Source organism: Halichoerus grypus, chromosome 8 (assembly GCF_964656455.1).
Source record: "Halichoerus grypus chromosome 8, mHalGry1.hap1.1, whole genome shotgun sequence".
Taxonomy (NCBI): domain Eukaryota; kingdom Metazoa; phylum Chordata; class Mammalia; order Carnivora; family Phocidae; genus Halichoerus; species Halichoerus grypus.
In genome coordinates, this window is record NC_135719.1 from 138,828,974 (window position 1) to 138,849,525 (window position 20,552).

General features: G+C 44.1%; 1 protein-coding gene across 11 annotated transcripts in view; it reads right to left on the reverse strand.

Annotated features, from left to right (window-relative positions):
• Positions 1 to 20,552, reverse strand: part of TTC7B (tetratricopeptide repeat domain 7B) — a 247,390-nt gene that overhangs the window by 119,045 nt on the left and 107,793 nt on the right. For all 11 annotated transcript variants that reach the window (XM_036064449.2, XM_036064446.2, XM_036064452.2 and 8 more), the window contains 3 exons: positions 15,108 to 15,280; positions 6,676 to 6,739; positions 2,630 to 2,767 (listed from right to left, as the gene is read on the reverse strand). In XM_036064449.2, coding sequence (XP_035920342.1) covers positions 2,630 to 2,767; positions 6,676 to 6,739; positions 15,108 to 15,280 — 375 coding nt within the window. The remainder of the gene's footprint in view (positions 1 to 2,629; positions 2,768 to 6,675; positions 6,740 to 15,107; positions 15,281 to 20,552) is intronic.

Genomic DNA, 20,552 nt, shown 5'->3' on the forward strand with positions numbered 1-20,552 from the left:
AGGAAATACCCCAGATGGGTAAATCCATAGAGTCAGAAAGCAGATTGGTAGTGGACAGGGACTGGGGGAGGTGGGTGGGGGACAACTGCTTACTCGGGACAGGGTCTCCTTCTAGGATTTGATAGAGTGATGCCTGCACAGCAGTGAATGTACCGAATGCCACTGAATTATATACTTTAAAATGGTTACGTTTATGTTACGGGAGTTTACCCCAATGAAAAAACAATACAGTTAGCCTTTTAACCTAAAACCCTGAGAAAATGGAAGGGCAGATGAGAAGAAAAGAAGAAGAAGAAAGAAGAAGAAGTGCGGGGGGGCGGGGAGAGGAGGAGGAGGAGGAGGAGGAGGAGAAGAAAATGGCAGCAAATGAAGGAAGCAGGACCCTCAGCCTGGGACCAGAGGAGAGAGGGTCTGTGCTCAGCCAAGGTTGGACCTTCTGAAACTGAGCACCCAGATGCCGGCCGCCTTCTCCTAGATAGGACCTGTTTTAGTTAAAAGATCTGACACGACATGGCCATCAAATGTTTGCTGGGGAGGCTCCAACTGCAAAACTAAGTAGAAACAGCAAGGTTGAAGCCATGTAGTCAAATGCTTTACTACTGGAAGCAGACCCTGCCCTCCCCAGCACCAGCCACACCAGAGGGCAGCTGCCTGCAGCTTGGCTGCCTCCCCCTGGACTGGGGGCCACTCGTGGGCAGGGACCATGCCTCGCGCATGGTGGTATCCCAGCCTTAATCACAGCCCCTGGCTCAGAACGGGGGACCGCATATACGTGTATTACCGAAATGAATGTCCTCCATTGTGTCTATCTTATCAACTGATTTATATATTCAGTAGATAAAACAAAGATATGGTATAAAATCCATAGGCTTCCAAGGAATGTACAGTGGTAAATTTCCCTTTCTCCCACCCTTGTACTCCATCACCTACAAGGCAACCTCTGGCCCTGTCCCCATCGCTTTAAATGTGACCAGTGCAGTGAAATTCTGAATCGCAAAAGCTCCAGCAACCAATCGGACCACCTAGTGACTCGGGCGTCAGGTCATCCCCACAAGATGGAAGCTACGTGTGATACCAAGATGAAAGTCACTGGAGTGAAAACAAGGCCCCAGTATTCCATGCTGGGAGGAGGCACATGCCAGGCTTGCAGAGGAATGCTGCAAAGGTGACAGCCGTCCCCCTACAGTCATTCATGGCATGACGAGAAGTCCGTGGGCAGGAGCCATGCAGCCAGCCAACCACGCCAGCCACCTCAAGCTCCTCACACCTGGTTCTGAGGTCAGCGAAGTTCAAGCTGAGGAAAGGCCATGCTGCTACGTGATGGGATGAAAGGAGACATGCCAACCGCAACCAACCTCGGACCCAGACAGATGGTTTCTTTAGTGGTTTGTCTGGAGGAAAAAAAGTTCACCTGAAAAGGACTCAACTGGGAGCTGGGTGGCACTGTCCCCACGGACGGACCCCACGGTGACACAGCAGACAGGCATCAAGCTGGCTGGGAGGGGAGGGTCCCAGGAAACGGAAGCACGTGGAGTAGGGAAGAATCTGGGCAGAGACCCAGGGGGTGAGCCATGTGGGACAGGAACATCCGGGCACACTGCTTTATCTAGCCGGACTGAGAGGGGCTTTTTTTGAAGACTGAGTAACCACTGTCCTGTAGAGTCACCAAACCGAAGACTAAAAAAAGACCCGAGCCACGCAGGCTCCTCTGTCCTCCAAGGCTCCTGCCTCATGTGACGGCGACGCACCGGCAGGCTAGGGGGTGAGCCGGGCGCTCATCTGACGCCAGCCAATGTGTTACTGTGTTTCATTCCCTGTCCCCATGCCCGGAAGCTGCGGCAATGGGTATAAATTTAGAAAGAAAAAGATAAATAACATGGAAAAGTCCACTTTAACAAAATGAGTTGTTTTCTTTCTTTCTTTTTACTCCACTAAAGAAAGGATAAACCGATCGTGTTACTTATTCCGCCCACACCCTGGTGGACTTTGGTATTCTGGGCAGTAGCTCGATAATGCACGCCTGCAGCCCGAGATTAACTAGCCTCTTCTGAAAACTGTAAAACAGTCAAGCTTCCATCCTCAGTGTTTTTTAGAAGCTGAAGGAACAAAATGACAGGACCTCGCACGAGATCTGTAATCAACTCGGGTCTCTTCTGAAGACGCAAAAGCCTTTAAATGAAGACCGTGTTTACTGATAGGGATGCCGATACCAGTTCATCTGACAATACGCTGTGCCTGATGGTGCCATTCCATCAGGAGTTACGCATCGTTTTAAACAAAGTAAAACCGGCTTTCTAAGGGAATTAGGATCACAGATGGGAGATTTTGGGTGATAGCAGAAATTACCCTGCAAGAGAAACTGGTTGAGAAATGCTTGCCTTCCCTCACATGCAAACTCGCAGCCAGTGGGTTTAGGGGCCACTGGTAGGAAGTCACCACCGGTGAATTCCATGATCCAGTCATCTAGCCCAATTCCTATTTCACAGAGTGAAGTGACAGGCCAAGGTCACACGGCTGCCAGGGACAGAGGGCTCAGGACCTGGTCTCACAGCTCTTCCCAGTGCTTCTTCTGCTAGCGCCCCCCCCCCCCCCGCCCCCAACCTGGAAGTACCAGACTCAAGGGCTTTACCTCCGACAGCATCTCATACTGGCCTCTTCTTCCAAGGGCAATGGTCAGTAAATCATAGACCACAGATGCACTCTGCAAGCTGATGAGGCGGTCACTCTTGTGCTCGGGTATTCTGCTCAGCACAGCGTCCCGGTTGGCCTGAAAACAACACAGAAGAGAGAAGCAGATGGTGAGCCAGCCCAGGCACACCACTATCATTTTGTGGAGAGAAGCCATCTAGGCCCTCCTGCCCCTAAGGGCTTTTGCCAAGGGCCTGGAGACAAGGGCAGGAGTAAGGGGCTTGTCACCTTGGGTTGATTATTCAAAACCCCCCCAGCACCGCAGCACACGGTTCAGGGCATTATCCAAACACAACGGCCTGGAGGTATGGTCCTGGAGGATGCTTGGTACCTGCCAGCAGGCATTTGCAGGAGGCTTTCGGAGCTGATGCAAAGCAGGGTGATTTCTCCCGGCCTCGGGCTCCCAGCCAGCCCTCCTGCGCACACAGCCAGGGCTCGGGGGCAGCAGACTCACCCATCGGGTGGGGCCCTGCTGTGCCTCGCTTGTCGGTCCAGCTCCTGCCGTACATTAATGAGCGGGGGTGGGGGGGATCTCCAGTCCCACACTCCCATCATCAAATGGTGCCATTAAGTTCCCTCAGTCCTACAGAGACGCGTCGTACTTTTCCTCTGCCACTAAAGCAACATTCAGATCCCTATACGGCACCTTCATCGGAACAGACTACAAAGACTAATGTGATCTTGTTTAGGGAAGCACCAAACAGCTGTAGAAGAGAAAGCAAGAAGCAAGCCGATTTTTGTTTTAAAAGCTAGTACCAGAGGACTCAGGAGAACACCTTGCCTCTTGAGTGTCTCCACTGCTTGGCTCAGAAATACAGCAGGCACATTCAAGCTTATTAATCTCATCTCTCTAGGAATCAAATGCTCTTTACAACAACGTGTTTTCATTACTTTTGAAATTTAATTTCTCGACAGAGTCTCCAGACATATCACATGTATTAGGGCCACTAACCACTCCAACCATTTTCCTTTCCTCCCTGCTAGGGAGTTCAGAATCAATTAAGTTAGATTTTGCCTGTCTTTTCTCCCCCTACTAATTAGCAGAAGTTTCTGGATCTATGCATCCCTAGGAGGACAGAAAGGGCCCCCTTGGTTTCTCCTGTAAAAGTGGTAGGTGAGGTACCAGGGTCCCTGGTCCGGGCAGGCTGATGGCTATCCTCCTGCCTGACATGCCCACACACCTCCTCTCTCACTAATAAGACGAAATGCCTTCTCTCTGTGTATGAGTCCAAGGCACTCACTTTTAGCCACCCATCCGTACTTACTCACTTTAAAACTCCTTGCTCTTAAATGTCAAAGACAAATAAGAATATATAAGACAGGCCACTTCCTACCAAGTGAGTCATCTCTTATGGATACAAGCCTGCTTCTGAAGATTTCATTCTAAGGTTTTCTTGTTAGGAGCAACTTTGAGCCAACAAAAGAAGCTCTAAGGGAACAGGGCCCTGCTATAAGGAGTCTCATTTTATTTACTTGCTATAAATGTTCCATATTAGGACCAATGCCTGGAAGAGAACAAAACAAAACAAAATACTACTTGAGAGATTTTTAAGTTATGCCAAGTACATTTTTTTTTAGTTTTTAGAGAAAGTCTATTGATGTCTTTTGATTCAAACCTCAAACAGATCCACAAATAATAAATATCCCAGAACACTGTCTCAGAGGTAGTTGTGCAAATGTAGCTCTGATAACCCCTTTTTCTCCTGGGGAAAATTCATTTGATTTGAGGTGAGAAAGCAGTACAATGCCAAACCATATCTTACAGGTGGAGAGACTATGGACAAATTGATGTTTCTAAAGTTAGAGTCAGAACCAATGAAGAATACAATTTTCTTAGACACCAAAAAAACACAGGAATTCTCATTTGGTTCTGAAATTGAGCACGTGGATTTCTGTCTAAAAACTGAAAAATCAAGAAGTCAAGGAACATGAAAAAAGCTTCCAAAAGCAACTTAATTTAGACTTCTACCTACATAATTATGGAACAATTTACAGGCAGAGCATAATCGTTTTGGTAGGAAACCCAGACGCTCGTATTTACTGAGGATGTCACTGGGTTTCACCATCCTCTGAAGAGAGTTTCCAGAAATTAAACACCACAGAGGCAAATCTGATGGTCTCAAAGGGATCTCAATTTTGAGTATTATTAGTTTCTATCATTTCAATTAAGGAGCAGGAAAGGTGGAGACATCATTCCCAAGACATCTACACTTGGAGCAAGCATTTTGGAGATGTGGCTATGTTTTCCAAATTCTAAACTGGAACACACACTCTGACAACGGAACACAATATTTTTGATCAGAATTGTCCAAGAAATCTAAAATGTGTGGCCACCAGTCTTTCAGGACTTTCCCACCGTTACCAACCAAGCCTGCCCGAAGGAAACTCACTGCCAAGTTGCGAGGAGCCCAGCTGAGAATGAGGGAATGTGAGCTAGGGGGCCAACATGAGCCGGCCGCCCCCGCTGAAGAACCGATGACAAAGCATGGTGAGACCAGCTCATTTGAAAAACAGTTACTGAAAGCCACCAGGTGCCAGGCTGCTCACATATATGCCTTCCCTGGTCATGCCAAGGCAGAGTACAGAATGTAAATGACACCATTCTGAGTTACCAGCTGACAGTCAAGGAAAGATGAGTCAAGGGGGGCAACCTGTTTCCTTCAGAGGAAGTAAGGCCAGTGACGTCAGAGAGGCTCCAGATAAAAAGCAGTGGTAACTCAAGCAGTCTTGCTCTTGTAAACATCTCCGGGCCATTTCACAGAACAAGAAAACCCAAAGCTTGAAATTAAGAGAAGAATGCTGGCCTCCCTGACTAATCCCAGCTTCTCCCGATCCCTTCTTTACTCAGCCCATTGGACATTCTTCTTGGGCTCCATTTCTAAATCCTCTTCAGCTGGGTGTATTTCATGCCTCCACTGAAACCACATGCTTGGGGAAGAAGATAAATACCACCTCTTGCCTCAGTCACGATTCCTTTTCCTCCTCCTTCACCTCCTGCCTGCCGGGTGAGGTGGGAGAGATGGGAGGAGGCAGTCTGATCTAGAAAGAGCAACAGACCACTGCAAGCTGCATCCATTTTGCCTGCTCTGGTCCTCAGGTTCCTCATCCATAGAATGAGTGAATGTGTATGAGGACATCTAGGTCCTTCCCAGTTCCAGGAGCCTCGCTATGCTGTTCAGGTGCTCAGCACACACCACTTACGTGCCAAGGTACTAACTACTGTGACCCAGATTGCCTCCCACGGTTTCGAGCCCAGGCAGTCATGCCTAGCACTCCGCAGAGCAGAAAGCCAATAAATGGTGAGGCATGAAATTCTAGACGTAAACTTTGATAGCCTGGCCAGATATTAAGAAAACATTTTAAAGGAATCCGATGGCCTGGCAAAAACTCCCTCACAACATTAGAGCCAGGGAACAGGAGCGAGCTCTCATGGCCCAGGATTCCGGAATGTCCGGGGAGCAGGCGGGAGGCCTGTCCAAGAGGACGAGGCCACTTCATCAGTCTCCTGCTACAAAAACCAGAGGTTTGCATCCACCACCAGTGATTTACCCCTAAACTCTCCCTACCTCCCCAGGCAAGTCGAGTGGCTTGGAAAGGTTACCCTCAGGGGGATTCCTTCCCTTCGGAGGGTTCCTCTGGTGGTCCTTTTAGCCATAGTTTACCTACCCACAGTTGTGTTAGGGTTCCCGTAGCCAGTGGGCAAATGAATGAACTCAGATGCCTGTTTACTGCTTGCCTGAGAGAGGCTCCATGCTCCAGGCTGAGATTAACCTACAACGGACATTTCTACCTAGTCCGAGAATTAAGAAACATCCCTCTTCTTAAACCCCTGTTGTTTTTTCCCCCCACCCAGGTAGCCCCTCTAGAAAGTACTCTCCTCCCAAGAAAAGCCCCCACTGCACCGATACAGTCACCATATCAAAACCAGGACTATAGGAACGGCGGGGGGGGAGGGGGGGGAGAAATGTGAAAGCACATTCTACTTACCATCGATTCACTGATCAGCAGTAACAACAGGGCCTCTTCAGTATTTTCTTGAGGACAAAAAATGCTGTGTAAAGAAAATCAAATTTTATATATGGCAATTTCAAAATCATACGAAATACATGACGATGAACAGTACTGAATATTAAAAGCTTCTAAATTTTTATGTAGAACTCAAAAAATACTGTATCATCTGACACTTGAATTAATTTGCTTATTTCTATGGTAATCTATGGAATTTATACATTTTAACTGTGCATTTTAATAGCAGGCAGCAGAGTGAAGTAAAGCTATAAAAACCACAGTAAAAGCCCAAATCACATATATGCCTATTATAGAGGCAGAAATTGAGATTGTTACAAACTGACGTTATCTCACTGATAAAGCTCTCTCCTGAACCCATTCTGGGGGTATAGATTGTAGACATCTCACTAAGCAGTCCGCTTCTTACTTCTCGCTAACTGCCACATCTTATATTGTCCTTTAGATGAAATAAGAGATTGGAAGCAATTTTAGAGTTTGAATCATTTCTAGAATACTGTAAGAATTTGGCAAGCTACCTTAATTAAACACACATGTTCTATTATGGGGTGGCATGCAAGAGCTAGCTGTCTTATTAATCTATTTTATGGAAGTTGGCCAAGCTCTAACATCTGGGATTAAAAGAAAAAGCTTTTATGCTCAATGTTACTCAAGATTAGAGAACAACAATAACAAGAACAAAATCCAAACACATAACCCCAATCTCCATCCTTTATAGCCTTTTTTTTTTTGGTGCTTTGAGCAGTTTTAGAGACTTGCAGCATTTTTTCCTCTGTTCTAAAAGCTCTAGAATCCTTTGAGTAGAACTGAGTGTGTTATCACCAATTGAGCCAAACTCGATTCTTTTTCACGGAATGGAAGAAGGGTGCAATAAAAATGAACTTGGTTTGAAAAAAAGAAAAAAAACTCCTGGATGTTTTGGAGATGTTAAAATAAAGACTAAATTTACATCTTCCCAGCGCTAACATCATTTAATTTAAGAGATGGGATGATCCCCCATCCCCAAAATGGCAAAAAAAAGAAAAAATGTCTTCAACATCATTATAAATACTTGTTCTCTTTGAAGTGCTGGCAACTTTTGTAGGGCATCAAAGGACCATGAAGAGCAAGACAGAAAAAGCACAGGGCCTAGTTCTCTTTCTAGACCTCTGACGTCCCTAGAGGTAAGGAGACCACCTGTGGAATGGTCCCCATTGTCCTCGCAGGGCTAAAATTTGATGAAAAGGCTGGCCTGTAAATGAAGAGCAAGATTCTGAGATTTGCAGAGAACTTCTTTAAACAAGTAGCTTGAGGGAGCAGAAGCTGGGTTTTTCAAAAGACAGAACTCTTCTTTCCGCTTCAATTCAGCAATAGAGCCTACAGGCTTTGAATGAAGAGCGCTCGTGTGTGTGTGTGTGTGTGTGTGTGTGTGTGTGTGTGTGTCTGCCCAGGCTTTGAATGAAGAGCGCTCGTGTGTGTGTGTGTGTGTGTGTGTGTGTGTGTGTGTCTGCCCAGGCTTTGAATGAAGAGCGCTCGTGTGTGTGTGTGTGTGTGTGTGTGTGTGTGTCTGCCCAGCAATCATTTCCTGATATTCTGGTTGTGCTTACATACCACTGGGACCTTACCAATCAAGCAGTAACACTGACTATTTTTTTCACGACTAGCCAGTTCTGCATTGTCCAGACTAATTGAAAAGAAGAGAGAGCCCGTGCTAACTGTGACTTAACACCAGCCAATTCAGTCCATGGATAATCCCCAAATTCCATCTGAGCCATCCCGCCTGCTTAAATGCTAAGTTGTGTTATTTTTGCCAGAGCTGCTAACAAATAGCACATTAACTGATTCTAATTCCACTTTCTCAACCCTTCCTTTTGAGGCAGGCAGGATGGGTACTCAGGAGCGCAGCAAACTGTCAGAGCTGGCAGGAAGAAGTGGGGGGTGAGAGGAGGAGGAAGGGCGGTTTTAAGAGACATGCTGAAAACTATACACCAGAACACCCCTTCCACTACATGTGGATTCTCCAGACCCGTTTCTGGCCATTCCTCCCCTGTTCTCCGTTGAAGGAGAGGTGGAGCTCAGGGTAGATGGTTGAAATCGTTGGGCTCTTTCTTTTTGACAATCTCCTCTGGGAGCCCAAGAGCCTCAGGGCAGATCCTGGGGTGCCCAGGCCTCAGCCTTGTGGAGTGGAAAAACTGGGGCCCTAAACCCACAGGACGCTGACTGAAGGGCAGGGTGCGGGGTAAGAAGGGACAGAGAGAACACAGGGCTCATAGACAGTGAGGACACGCTGCTGGAGGACAGACTGGTGGCCAGCAGAGGAGGTAGGAGCACAGTCCTGCTGCGCAAAGATGGAAGGGCTACGTTCTAAACCCAGCCACCTTACTAACTCCTGGACTGACCTTCAAGCAAGTTGCTCATTTTCTTACTTTGGATGAATTTACCTATTCATTGTCTGACTCTACACAAAAGGAACAAGGGCAAGAATCTCCATTTATGAACAGTGATCATGACCTTGCCCAGGCTGCCAGATCACAGCCCTTTCTAAAAATTTTCTCAGATGGGTGAAAAATGTCACTGTATGTGGTAGAAGCCATCCTACAAAAGAAATTAATCCAATTTTATCCAACTGCAGTTCATCTTTCTGTCATCTTTAGCTATTACACAACCAATGACGAGCTGGATGTCTGGAAGTCAACGGCACCACCCAGGTGTCAATGCAGACTCTATTTAGGTGCAAGGAGTGCTCTGAACACCTCCAACCCACAAGAAAGTTATGTATAAATGACATTAACTCCAAGGCCCAGCAATGGTGCCTTTCTAGGTTTTTCTTTTTTTTTGTTTTTTAAGATTTATGTATTTATTTTTAGAGAGAGAGAATGAGCGGGGGGAGGGGCAGAGAGAAAGGAGGGAGAGAATTTCAAGCAGACTCCTCATCAAGCAGGGAGCCCAACTCAGGGCTCAATCCCATGACCCCTGAGATCACGACCAGAGCTGAAATCAAGAGTCGGACATTCAATCAACTGAGCCACCCAGGCACCCTTGCCTTTCTAGTTTTAATATACCTTGCCTGGTTGTGATACCCCTAGAGAATTCCCAGAGAAATACAGCCTCCAAACCACAGCCCGTGGATAAGAGCTAAAGAGTCAAAGCCCACAATGGCTGCAGCTCTGCCCCATCCCCGAGTCGCACCATTAAACATGCTGAGGCATAAAGTACCTCGGTCTCAGGTTTGTGTGGAAGGACAAGCGTTCCAAGAAAGGAAAAGGACTTAATCATTAAGAGTACCTGTTGACTATGAGGGATCAGCTAGTCCAACCTGAGGATCAGCAGGCACACCAATTCCACACAGGCCAACTCCCCCTTGTGACAAGAAAGAAGCATCTTTCATTCAGATCAAGTCCACTGAGCTATGCTCTGGAGTGGACTGGGTGAGTCGCACAAAGCATATGGCCTGGCCTGAGGGCTTCTGCATTCCTGGGGAGAGGACTGGCCCTCCACCATGACCGGAAGGAGGGCCGAGTTTGCTTGAGGTGAGCACAGGGCGGCATGCAGGGGGCACAGCGGGTTGTTCACGGGGCTTCAGTGCTGCCATCAGGTGCTTTTCCTGACCCTTCAACGCCCTCATCTTCACACTTTTAAACAGCGTCCTCATCCTTACGCAAACCCGGTGCACTGGTTCAGGGAGGTTCCAACGACCTGTATTTAGAAGTCCACAATAGTCACTCCCTCCCGTGGGGCCTACAAAGGAGCTCAGCACAATTTCTGGCTCCCGGCTTTCAGCAAATGTTTTCATCATCCACTTTCTGGCACAAGAGTAGTTTTTAATCTCCTTTCTTACTTTGTGCTAACCATGAAGTCTAATATGCATTTAATGATCTAAGCCATCTCAAGTGTTTTTTTAATAAGGAGGAATACAATAGCAGGAAGATACACCTGATGTGTGTGCACTAAGGAACATGTGCGAGAATGTTCATTGCAGCACATTCTAGAAGGAGGAGTCAGATAAACACGTAAACAAACAAACAAAAAATCAATGTTTTAGGTGCTATGATGAAAAATAAATGAGCTCATGTGATAGAATATGCTCGGAAAGAAGGACAGTTAGATAAGGTGATTGGGGAATATCTTTCTGAGAAGATAATAGCCGAGCTATTTGGGCCAGGGCCTGAATGAGATGGAAGCAGCCCCAAATGAGAAACAACTCTAACATCCATCATGAGTAGAATTGATCAATATATTGGAGTATATATGGGATACTACATAATAATGGAAACAAACTCCGGCTGCATGCAGAAATATGGATGAATCTCTCAAACGTGATATCAGACAGAAGTTAAACAGAAGAGTTTTTAATATATTATTTCATTTATATAAATTTCAAAAATGGCCTAAACTAATTATTGGGATAAAATTTAGGATGGTTACCCTTGGGTAGCGGGTAGTAATCAGGAGAGGGTACAAAGAGGGCCTCAAGGTTTCTGGCAACATCTGTTTCTTGATAAGGGTGCTAATTACATGGATGTGTTCACTTGGTAAAAATTCATCAAGTTTTATACTTTCAGTTTGTGTATTTCTCTCAATATGTGTTATGCGTCTGTAAAAAGCTTACTTAAAAAAATAAATAAGCAGGGGCGCCTGGGTGACACTGTCAGTTAAGTGTCTGACTCTTGGTTTCCACTCAGGTCATGATCTCAGGGTCTTGCAATTGAGCCCCGCGTCGGGCTCTGCACTCAACTGGGAGTCTCTCTCCCTCTCCTGCCCCTCCCTCACACACACTCTCAAATAAATAAATAAATCTTTAATAAATAAATAAGCAAAGGTCAAAAAATTCCTCACAGAAAGACCTAGAAGGAAGGAAGTAAAGAGGCCCATGGCATGTGATCCCTCCCCTCTTTCCTATCTAGGATTGTTAACATTTTATTTCCTTTCAAAAGTCAAGATGGGGGGAGAATGAGTATCCTGTTTCCATTTCAGGTCCAGGCCACAGTGACAAGGAATGGAGTTTTCTGACAGAGCTCACTTTTCTGTTATATTCCATTATGACCAGCTATTCTGAATGGTCCTTGTGATCTGCTGGAGCTGGAAGGCTCTGGGCCTTCTAAAGCCTGCTCTGTGCTCATATTTCTCATAAGAAACTGAGGAGGGGGAAGCGTTTGGGACTACTGGCCAAGATGGGGTTGAATCATTATCTATGGACTCCCTTTTTCACCTGCCAAGGAGCATAACTAAATTGGTGATAACATCCTTTTTGCCATGGAGTTGACTAATCAGATAGTCCTGGTGATCAGGGAGCCCCAAGACAAGTACAATCCCAACAAGCTTTCTTTCTCTCTTTACTAATAAACCAGAAGGATTATTGTGAACACACAAAACTAGAAAGTTCAAAACTGATGGTGATAACTGAAGGAATAAGGATCAGTGTGGAAATTAATCAAATAGCGAATAGAGACACAATAAAAAAAATGAACAAAACGAAAGTTGGTTCTTGAAAAAAAATCAATGAAATTTGACAAAGGTTGGCTTAGCATCTGAAAATCAATTAATGTAATACTTTACATCAACAGAATAATGGATAAAACGTACATGATTATCTCGATAGATGCAGAAAAAACACTTGACAAAATTAAATACCCTTTCAAGTTAAAAGGACTCCACAAACTAGTGTTAGAAAGGAACTTTCTCAACCTGATGAAAGATATTTATGAAAACCCACAGCTAATTTCACACTTAATGGTGAAAGACTGGATGCTTTTCCCCTCCTAATATCAGGTATAAGACACAGATGTCCACCACTCCTTGCCACTTCTATTCAACATTGTACTGGAGGTTCTAGCCAAAGCAATTAGGGAAGAAAATGAAATAAAAGTCGTCTAAGTTAGAAAGGAAGAAGTAAGACTACCTCTATTTACAGATGACATGATCTGGTATGTGGAAAATCCTAAGGAATCTACAACACTATTTGAACAAATGAACAAGTTCACCAAGATTGCAGTATACAAGATCAATACAGAAAATCAACTGTATTTCTCTATACCTGCAATGAACAAACCAAAAACGACATTAAGAAAACAATTCCACTTATGATAGCATCCAAAAGAATAGCATGCACACACACAGTAAGTTTCATGAAATAAGTAAAAAACTTATACCCTGAAAACAACAAATCACTGTTGAAAGAAATTAAAGAAGACCTAAATAAATGAAAAGACATCCCATGTTCATGGATCAGAAGACTCAATATTGTTAAGATGGCAATACTCCTCCAAATTGATCAATGGATTCAATGCAATTCCTACCAAATCCTAGCTGCCTTTTCCTTCCTTTCCTTTCCTTTTCTTTTCTTTCCTTTCCTTCTTTCTTTTTTTTGCAGAAATGGACAAACTGATACTAAAATTCATATGAAAAAGGCAAGGGATTGGGGGATGGGGGTAATAGTTTAGGGGCACTAGGTTTATTTTTGGGGTAATAAAAATGTTCTAAAGTTTATTATGGTGACAGAAGCACAATTATGTGACTATATTAAAAGCCACTGAACTGTATTTTTTTTAAGTTTTTTTAATTTATTTATGTGATCTCTACATCCCATGTGGGGCTTGAACTCACAACCCCACGATCAAGAGGCACATGCTCTTTTGACTGAGCCAGCCAGGTGTCCCCTGAACTGTATACTTTAAATGAGTGAATTGTATAGTATGTGGATCACATCTCAATAAAACGGTTAAAAAAAACAAACAAACGGATTGTATCTGTGTGGAATGAAATTGTGACTCAGCAACCAGTCCTGGTATGGAAATCTCCCTTTAACTAGTAATTGCATTTTCTAGATCTTCATGTTGCCTCCGTAATTCTCCTTGGGCAGCTGGGGAAGTTGATGTCAGCAGAGTGACAAAGTCTGAGTGGTTCACAAGATAAAGGAGAAATGGCCGCATTATGAGCTTTTCTGCCTTCAACAGGTGAGGCCACGTTGGAATAACACCCAAAGAAACACAAAGCTCTACCCATGTTTCCAGCTTGATTAGGGGAGGGAGCAGAGGCTGAGTTTCTCAATATACCTGGTACCTTATATACCTGTCTATTAAGCAGCATAGAAAGCAGGAAAAAAAAAAAAATCTCAGGCCTATTTTTAGTATATAAATTTCACTTTCAAAATGAACCCCAAACCTGCTTCTAAATTGTCCATAATGAGGGGTCAGCATTTTTAAAGTGAGAATTTGAGAACTGCTAGAACAGATGTTCTGTGAATCCAGATAAGGACTAAGGAGTAAGCACAGGCTGTGAATTCAGCAAACTTATGGTTCAACAAGGCCATAAAAAAGGGGGATTAAATGGAAACTAAAATAAACCTAGGGAAAAAGCTAAGAATATGCTCACTTGTCTGAATCCATATAAGAAATGCAGTCTGAACAAGAGGAGGATGAGGGACAGAAATGCCAGGGTCAATGTAAAGGGATTAAGAGGAGGCTGCCTGCTGGAGAAATGCTGTCCCCTTTGAAAAGGCGACAATCATTTCCAGAAGTGACACATGCAATAAGCATCTAGTCACACACACACACACACACACACACACACACACACCCCCACTTTGGGGGCCTCAGGAGCAGCCGCCTGCAGTCTCTCTGCCATTTTTCCAACTTGATAACCATTGTGGAAGGTTTCCATATTGATTCATACATGCCCCCCTTCCCCTCATGGAGAGATTCTGAAGAGCCATCATGCCTCATCCTTGCAGGAACCAGCAAAAATGGGAGGGTGAGACTCTAAGGGGAGGAATCAAGAGTGAGTCAACAATCTCCTGCCTCTTGGCCCCTCATGGTCTCTGCCTGCCACCCCCCCCCCCACTCCCCAACCTGGGGAAGGCCCACGCCGAAGCTGTAAAGGTTCCCTAGCCCACCTTCCTCCAAGGTGGCCAAGTCCCAGATTTAAAACTTAAAAAAATTAAGAAGTTCTAAAGAGACATCGCCTTCCAGACAGTTACAAATTATTTAATTCTCCTTCTTCTTGTAGCTAATTCCATTTAAAACAAATCTGTAAATAAAAGGATTAAGGAATTGCTGAAGAAAAGAAAAAAGGCTAATTCTGGCTTACAAACAGCTTTGTCTCTGATTGCTGGATAATGCTGGGGTTCTTACTATAAACAGAATGAGAATCCCAAAGACCAACAGTGATGGCCAAGAATAGTAGCCAAGCACTGAGAGGAGAGAATTTTCCTACTTAAAATGTGCCCACTGGTGCACAGATATTCACTGAAGTTACTAAAAGTAATGCGGTATCTCCATTAAATTGGCCAATGAGACTTGTCTGTCTGGTTCTCTTTTAGGGGAAGAATCTGCCCCTGAACTTCTACTCATCCTTGAGTTTTTCTGAAGTTTTCCTCTCATCCCCTAACCTACAAATGAGGACAACAACGGGCGTACTTCTCTCCTGAGTAGACGCGGGCTTTCCGAGTGAGGATGTAGGTTTTTGTGTTTGCTCCTTTCCGGAGAGGATCGTCCAGAGGTGACTGACAGGGTGGGTCCTCCAGAGGGTTCCAGTAGCTCTGTTCACACATACCCCGCAACAAGATCTCCGCCAATTGCCGGGCTATTGTCTGGGAACACAAAGGAGCAAAGACACGGATGTGAGTCTATTCTGTATCATTCATTCACTCATTCGCTCATTTAGTCAATGTTTTCCAGTCATCACTTTGTGCTAGGCACTATTCCAAGACTCATGATTAAACATTTTTACTTCTCTGATGAACATTCTATCAGATGATGACAAAAAAAGAAAAGGAAAGAAAATACATTAAGGTATTTGAGCCATTTTAAAAAATAAGTCCGTGCCCTTTGAGCCACCCTTCCTCTGACATTCTGAAACGACTGAAACTTTTAGTTCAGCTCTTTCCCAAAAGCTCTTATCATAGGTGAACTGCACATATTTTCATCACCTCCCAACAGATCCCTGCTAAAACCCAAACCTGGCAAAAAGCTGGTGCTCGGGGTGCCTGGGTGGCTCAGTCGTTAAGCGTCTGCCTTCGGCTTAGGTCATGATCCCGGGGTCCTGGGATCGAGTCCCGCATTGGGCTCCCTGCTCCGCGGGAAGCCTGCTTCTCCCTCTCCTACTCCCCCTGCTTGTGTTCCCTCTCTCGCTGTGTCTCTCTCTGTCAAATGGATAAATAAAATCTTTAGGGAAAAAAAAAAAAGCTGGTGCTCAACCTAGATGACATTATTCCTGAAAAAAATAAATAAATAAATAAATAAAAAAGCTCTTCATTGCTGATAAGATGGCATCCAGAGTAGATTTCTGGAATGCCTTCCCTCTTTGAAGTGCCAAGGGCCGGTCCCATGGTGGCCCCATCCTGGGACTCAGCACATGAGCACCCTGTTCTCAGTGCACCCTGGGCCTTCCAGCCCAAAGGTTACTGCTGGCCTGTGCAAAAGAGAAAGCAAGGTGGCGAGGGTGGCTACTGATCAAGAAAGTCCTCTTTTCAAAGCTGGATAGGTATCTCTTTTCTCACTGAGAAAACCCAGACATATCTGGATCTTGTCATCCTAAATTAGACACAGACTACTATGCTTTTCAAACTCTCTGTACTAGAACAGTACCCCGTCTGATGAATGGGAGGAGGGGGTATACGGCATCTACTAAGAGATATTTTGTTAGCTGATGCATATCGGTTCACTTACCTCATAATCTTCCAATGATAAAGAAGAGAAGTAAAAACAAACAAACAAACAAAAAACCCCACAAAATCTCCCTGAGAACAGAAGCAGGTGCACTTCAGGGTGGCCCATGCTACCCCACAATCAGCCAAAGGTGGCAAAATAAAACTTCAACCATCAGGTTTTTCCACAAGGTTTTCATATTCTTTGGAAACATGCAGGCAAAGAATGCTGATCTTTCCTAAGAGTGAGACTTTTTAAATAAATATGTTCCAGAAGAGAACTTTGCTAGGTTTTCACCCACGTGAAATCTCCTAAAACACCACAAGGAAACTTAAATGCAACCAAATCACTGGCTTAGTGGCTTCTGATAACCACTGGGTAAAGGCAAATTTTCTTGATTATTCCCAAGTAAGACCCACTGGCTTTAATGTCTATAAAAATGTGAAATTAAATGCACTCCTATCATCCCCAACTGAGCCATCTGTGAAGATCCTCATAAGAACACAATTTTCAGGACCTAAACAGTTCCTGCACTGTTTTCTTAAACCTTCCATTATAGTTTCATTTCGATCTCCCTGCAGTCATATAAGCTAATGACTTCTGCTGGAACCATCAACTGGCAAAAATAACCTCCACTCACTAGAGCAGAGAAAAAAAAATGTCAAAGGAAAAAAAATGAACAAGGAGCTTCATTTTCTGGATATACCTGCCATGGAGGGATGCTAAAGTTATAAAAATCTCTGCCCTCCACAGTTCGCTTGTCCACTACGAGACAGCTCATGCTAGATCTCACTTTACCTCTGGGTATTAACCTTCCAGAGAGACTTTTAAAATGAGGTTTTGATGTGATTGCATATTTTAAATGTGTCACTCCACCACTGCACTAACCAATTAGGAAGGATGTCTGGCTGTGTGCATTGACAGCTCAAATGAAGTTCAGAACAGGAGATAAATATGAGAAATGACCAGCACGATCACCAATGTTGATCAGACCTTTCGCTTTTTATACTTGGGTTTTATATGCTTGCCCCTGAAATGCTAACAAATTGTTGGTAACTATCAGAGTCAGAAGGAAAGGAAGGGGAGGAAGGGAGCCAGAAAGAAGTCAAACTTTAATGTATAAACTTGGTCATTAAGTCCGTTTTGTATGTATTTTTTTAATTGTGGTAAAATGTACCTAACCTAAAATTCACCATTTTAACCATTTTAATGTATAACCCAATGGCACTTAGTACATTCACAGTGTTGTGCAACCATCACCTCTGTCTGGTTCCAGAATATCACCCCAAGAGGAAGCCCTGTCCCCTTCTAGTGGTCACTTTCCATTCCCTCCTTCCAAAGACTCTGGGAACAACTAATCTGCTTTCTGTCTCTGCAGATTTGCCCATTGGGGACATTGCCTATCAACGGAATCCTATACTATGGGGCCTTTTTGTGTCTGGCTTTTTCACTCAGCATCATGAGTTCAAGGTTGACCCATGTGGTAGCCTGGATCAGTGCTTCATTCCTTTTTGTGGCTGAATAATACTCTAGTGGGTGGACATACCACGTTTTGTTTATCCAGACATCAACTGATAGAAATTCGGATTGTTTCCATCTTTTGGCTAGCATAAATAGTGCTGCTATGAACATTCACGTACAAGTGTTTGTTTGAACACCTGCTTTCAGTTCGTCGAAGTATTTATCTAAGGGTGCGGTTGCTGTAAATGGACTTGTAAATCCTTCTCAGCCCAGATAGAGTTTACAAAGCAACTTTTCCATCTCATGAGAGCATCATAAATTTGCAATGATCAACTAATCTTTAAGGAATCATATAGTTGTGAGCAGCATTAACTGGACAAGCTTTCTGAGGGCTAGTGTAGACCAAGATACCAGTGAATAAGACCCATGAAGTGCTTCCCCATTAGGGAAGGCAAAGAATCTGTCATGGAAACGAGAAAATAAGATTCTCGGGTCCTGCCCCAAACCTACTCAGTTGGCATTTCTGAGGTCAGTTATAGGGATGCGCATTTGTTCAGAGTTCCTCAGATAATTCTGATGCACACCTTTGGTTAAGCACTCAAGGAATTGCAAGCAGTTCAACCAAGGTCACCTGAGACTCATCAACCAAGACCGAAGGTCTACTTACTTGCACCGCAAGTCCAACATAGAGAGGAAGTGACCTCCCTCATGTCAACACTAACCAGTTAACAGCTGAAAATGTCCAAGGGCAGCTCCAGTCTACCCAGACTTCTTTGGAAGCCTCCTCACAATACGTCTCAGAAAAAAGAAAATAATAATTGAAGAAACCTCTCTCGCTTCCTAACATGTCTTTATTCAGAATCCCACCTCACAGGATTTTTAGAAGTTAAAGTACATTGATCTGAATATCAGAAACCTTAGGCAATAATGGAAGATATTCTCTAATTCTGTGAAGAATAATGTTGAAGTAAGCAGCGGGCAGATGCCCACAGAATATTCAATGCACTCACACCTTCTAATGGGAGAAAAAACATCAACAATACGAACAAATGCTCCATATTTAAGCAATTTAGAAAGATTGGCTGTTTAATCAGCTTTTAAAACAATTATAAGAACACTTGCCAATATCATCAGTTACTTTAATTGTGCTTCTAAATCTTAAAAGAAGCTGTTCATGCTGACCAGGCAAGAAGTTTTATGAAATGTTGGGAGGATGTCAATTTGAGAGAAAAGACACTTGGCAACAATTTTTATCCATTTTTTCAGTTTTTTTTTCCTTAAAGAACTCTACAAATCAAAATGTCTGGTTTGAACTTCTTAAGGCACCCCAAATCACATCAATATATAAATAAATACCAAAGACCAAGTAAGGTCTTGGTGGCAGGTGTGGGGTATAAAGTTGCTCCTCTTGTCCCCCCCCGCCCCCCGCTAATTCTAGGAAAACCTATTGCTTCGTCATCTGGCCCCACGAGTTGGATACCTGCATCCTAAAACCCTAGAGACACCAAAATGAAGATACAGCCTCACTTCCCATGACAGGAGTCACTGAGCCTGGGCCAACTGAAAACTCTCCCACAGCACTGAAAGGGGTCATGATGATGGGAGGACGATGCTGTTGGTACCAAGACAGAGGAAGGTGGGATCTTACGTGGGGCTGTTATGTCCATTGTGACACACAGTATTTGCTTCGTCCCTGGTGAGCACCAGGCCTTCATCCAGATAGGCCTTGGCTACAGCTCTGCAGAGCAAGCTATGGAGGTATCAGTGATCACCTCCCCCGCCAGGGAAGTTCAAGGTTTAACAAGGAAGAGAGAGAACTTACGCCAACAACACAGCCAAATTGCTGATGAACCAGGTTATCTACCTAGCTTTTCTATTTCTCCTCTAAGTTTTGGCATCAGTATAATCAGTCAAACAACTAGGTACTCTTCAGGATCCAATCTGATTTGCTCTGGCTGGGTTTGGTGTGAAATCATTAGCATACAACCAACCCCTTCACCACACTAGCATCTGGGAGGGCTTACATTCTCCCTGCCTTACAGGATATATTTCTTCTGTTTCAAGAGGTAGCACGACCAGTAAGTACATAAAAAGATGCTCAACATCATTAGCCAGCAGGGAAATGTAAATTACAACCACAATGAGACAGCACTTCATACATACTAGGAGGGCTAGGGCTAAAAAGACAGATAATAACAAATGTTGTCAAGAATATGGAGAAATTGGAGACCTCGTGACTGCTGGTGGAAATACAAAATGGTGCAGCTGCTTTGGAAAATCGTCTGGCAATTCCTCCAAATGTTAAACGTACAGCCTGTCCACTTAAAACTTGTCCACATGTCCACCTAAAAACTTGCATAAGAATGTCCATAGCAGCATTATTCATAATAGCCAACACGTGGCAACAATCCAAATATCCGTCAACTGATGAACAGATACATAAAATGTGTTATATCCATGCAGTGGAATAGTATTTGGTCACAAAAAATGAGTGAAGTGCCAATCCATGCTCCAACATGGGTGAACCTTGAAAATACCATGCTAAGTAAAGCAGGTTGGTCACAAAAAGACCACCTAGTATATAATTCCATTTACATGAAATGTCCAAGATAGGCAAATCCATAAAAGCAAAACATAAATGACCAGTTGTCAGAGGCTGGGGGAAAAGGGGAGAATGGCGATTGACTACAGATAGGTATGGGGTTTCCTTTTGGGGATGAGAATGTTCTGAAATTAAATATTAGTGATGGCTGA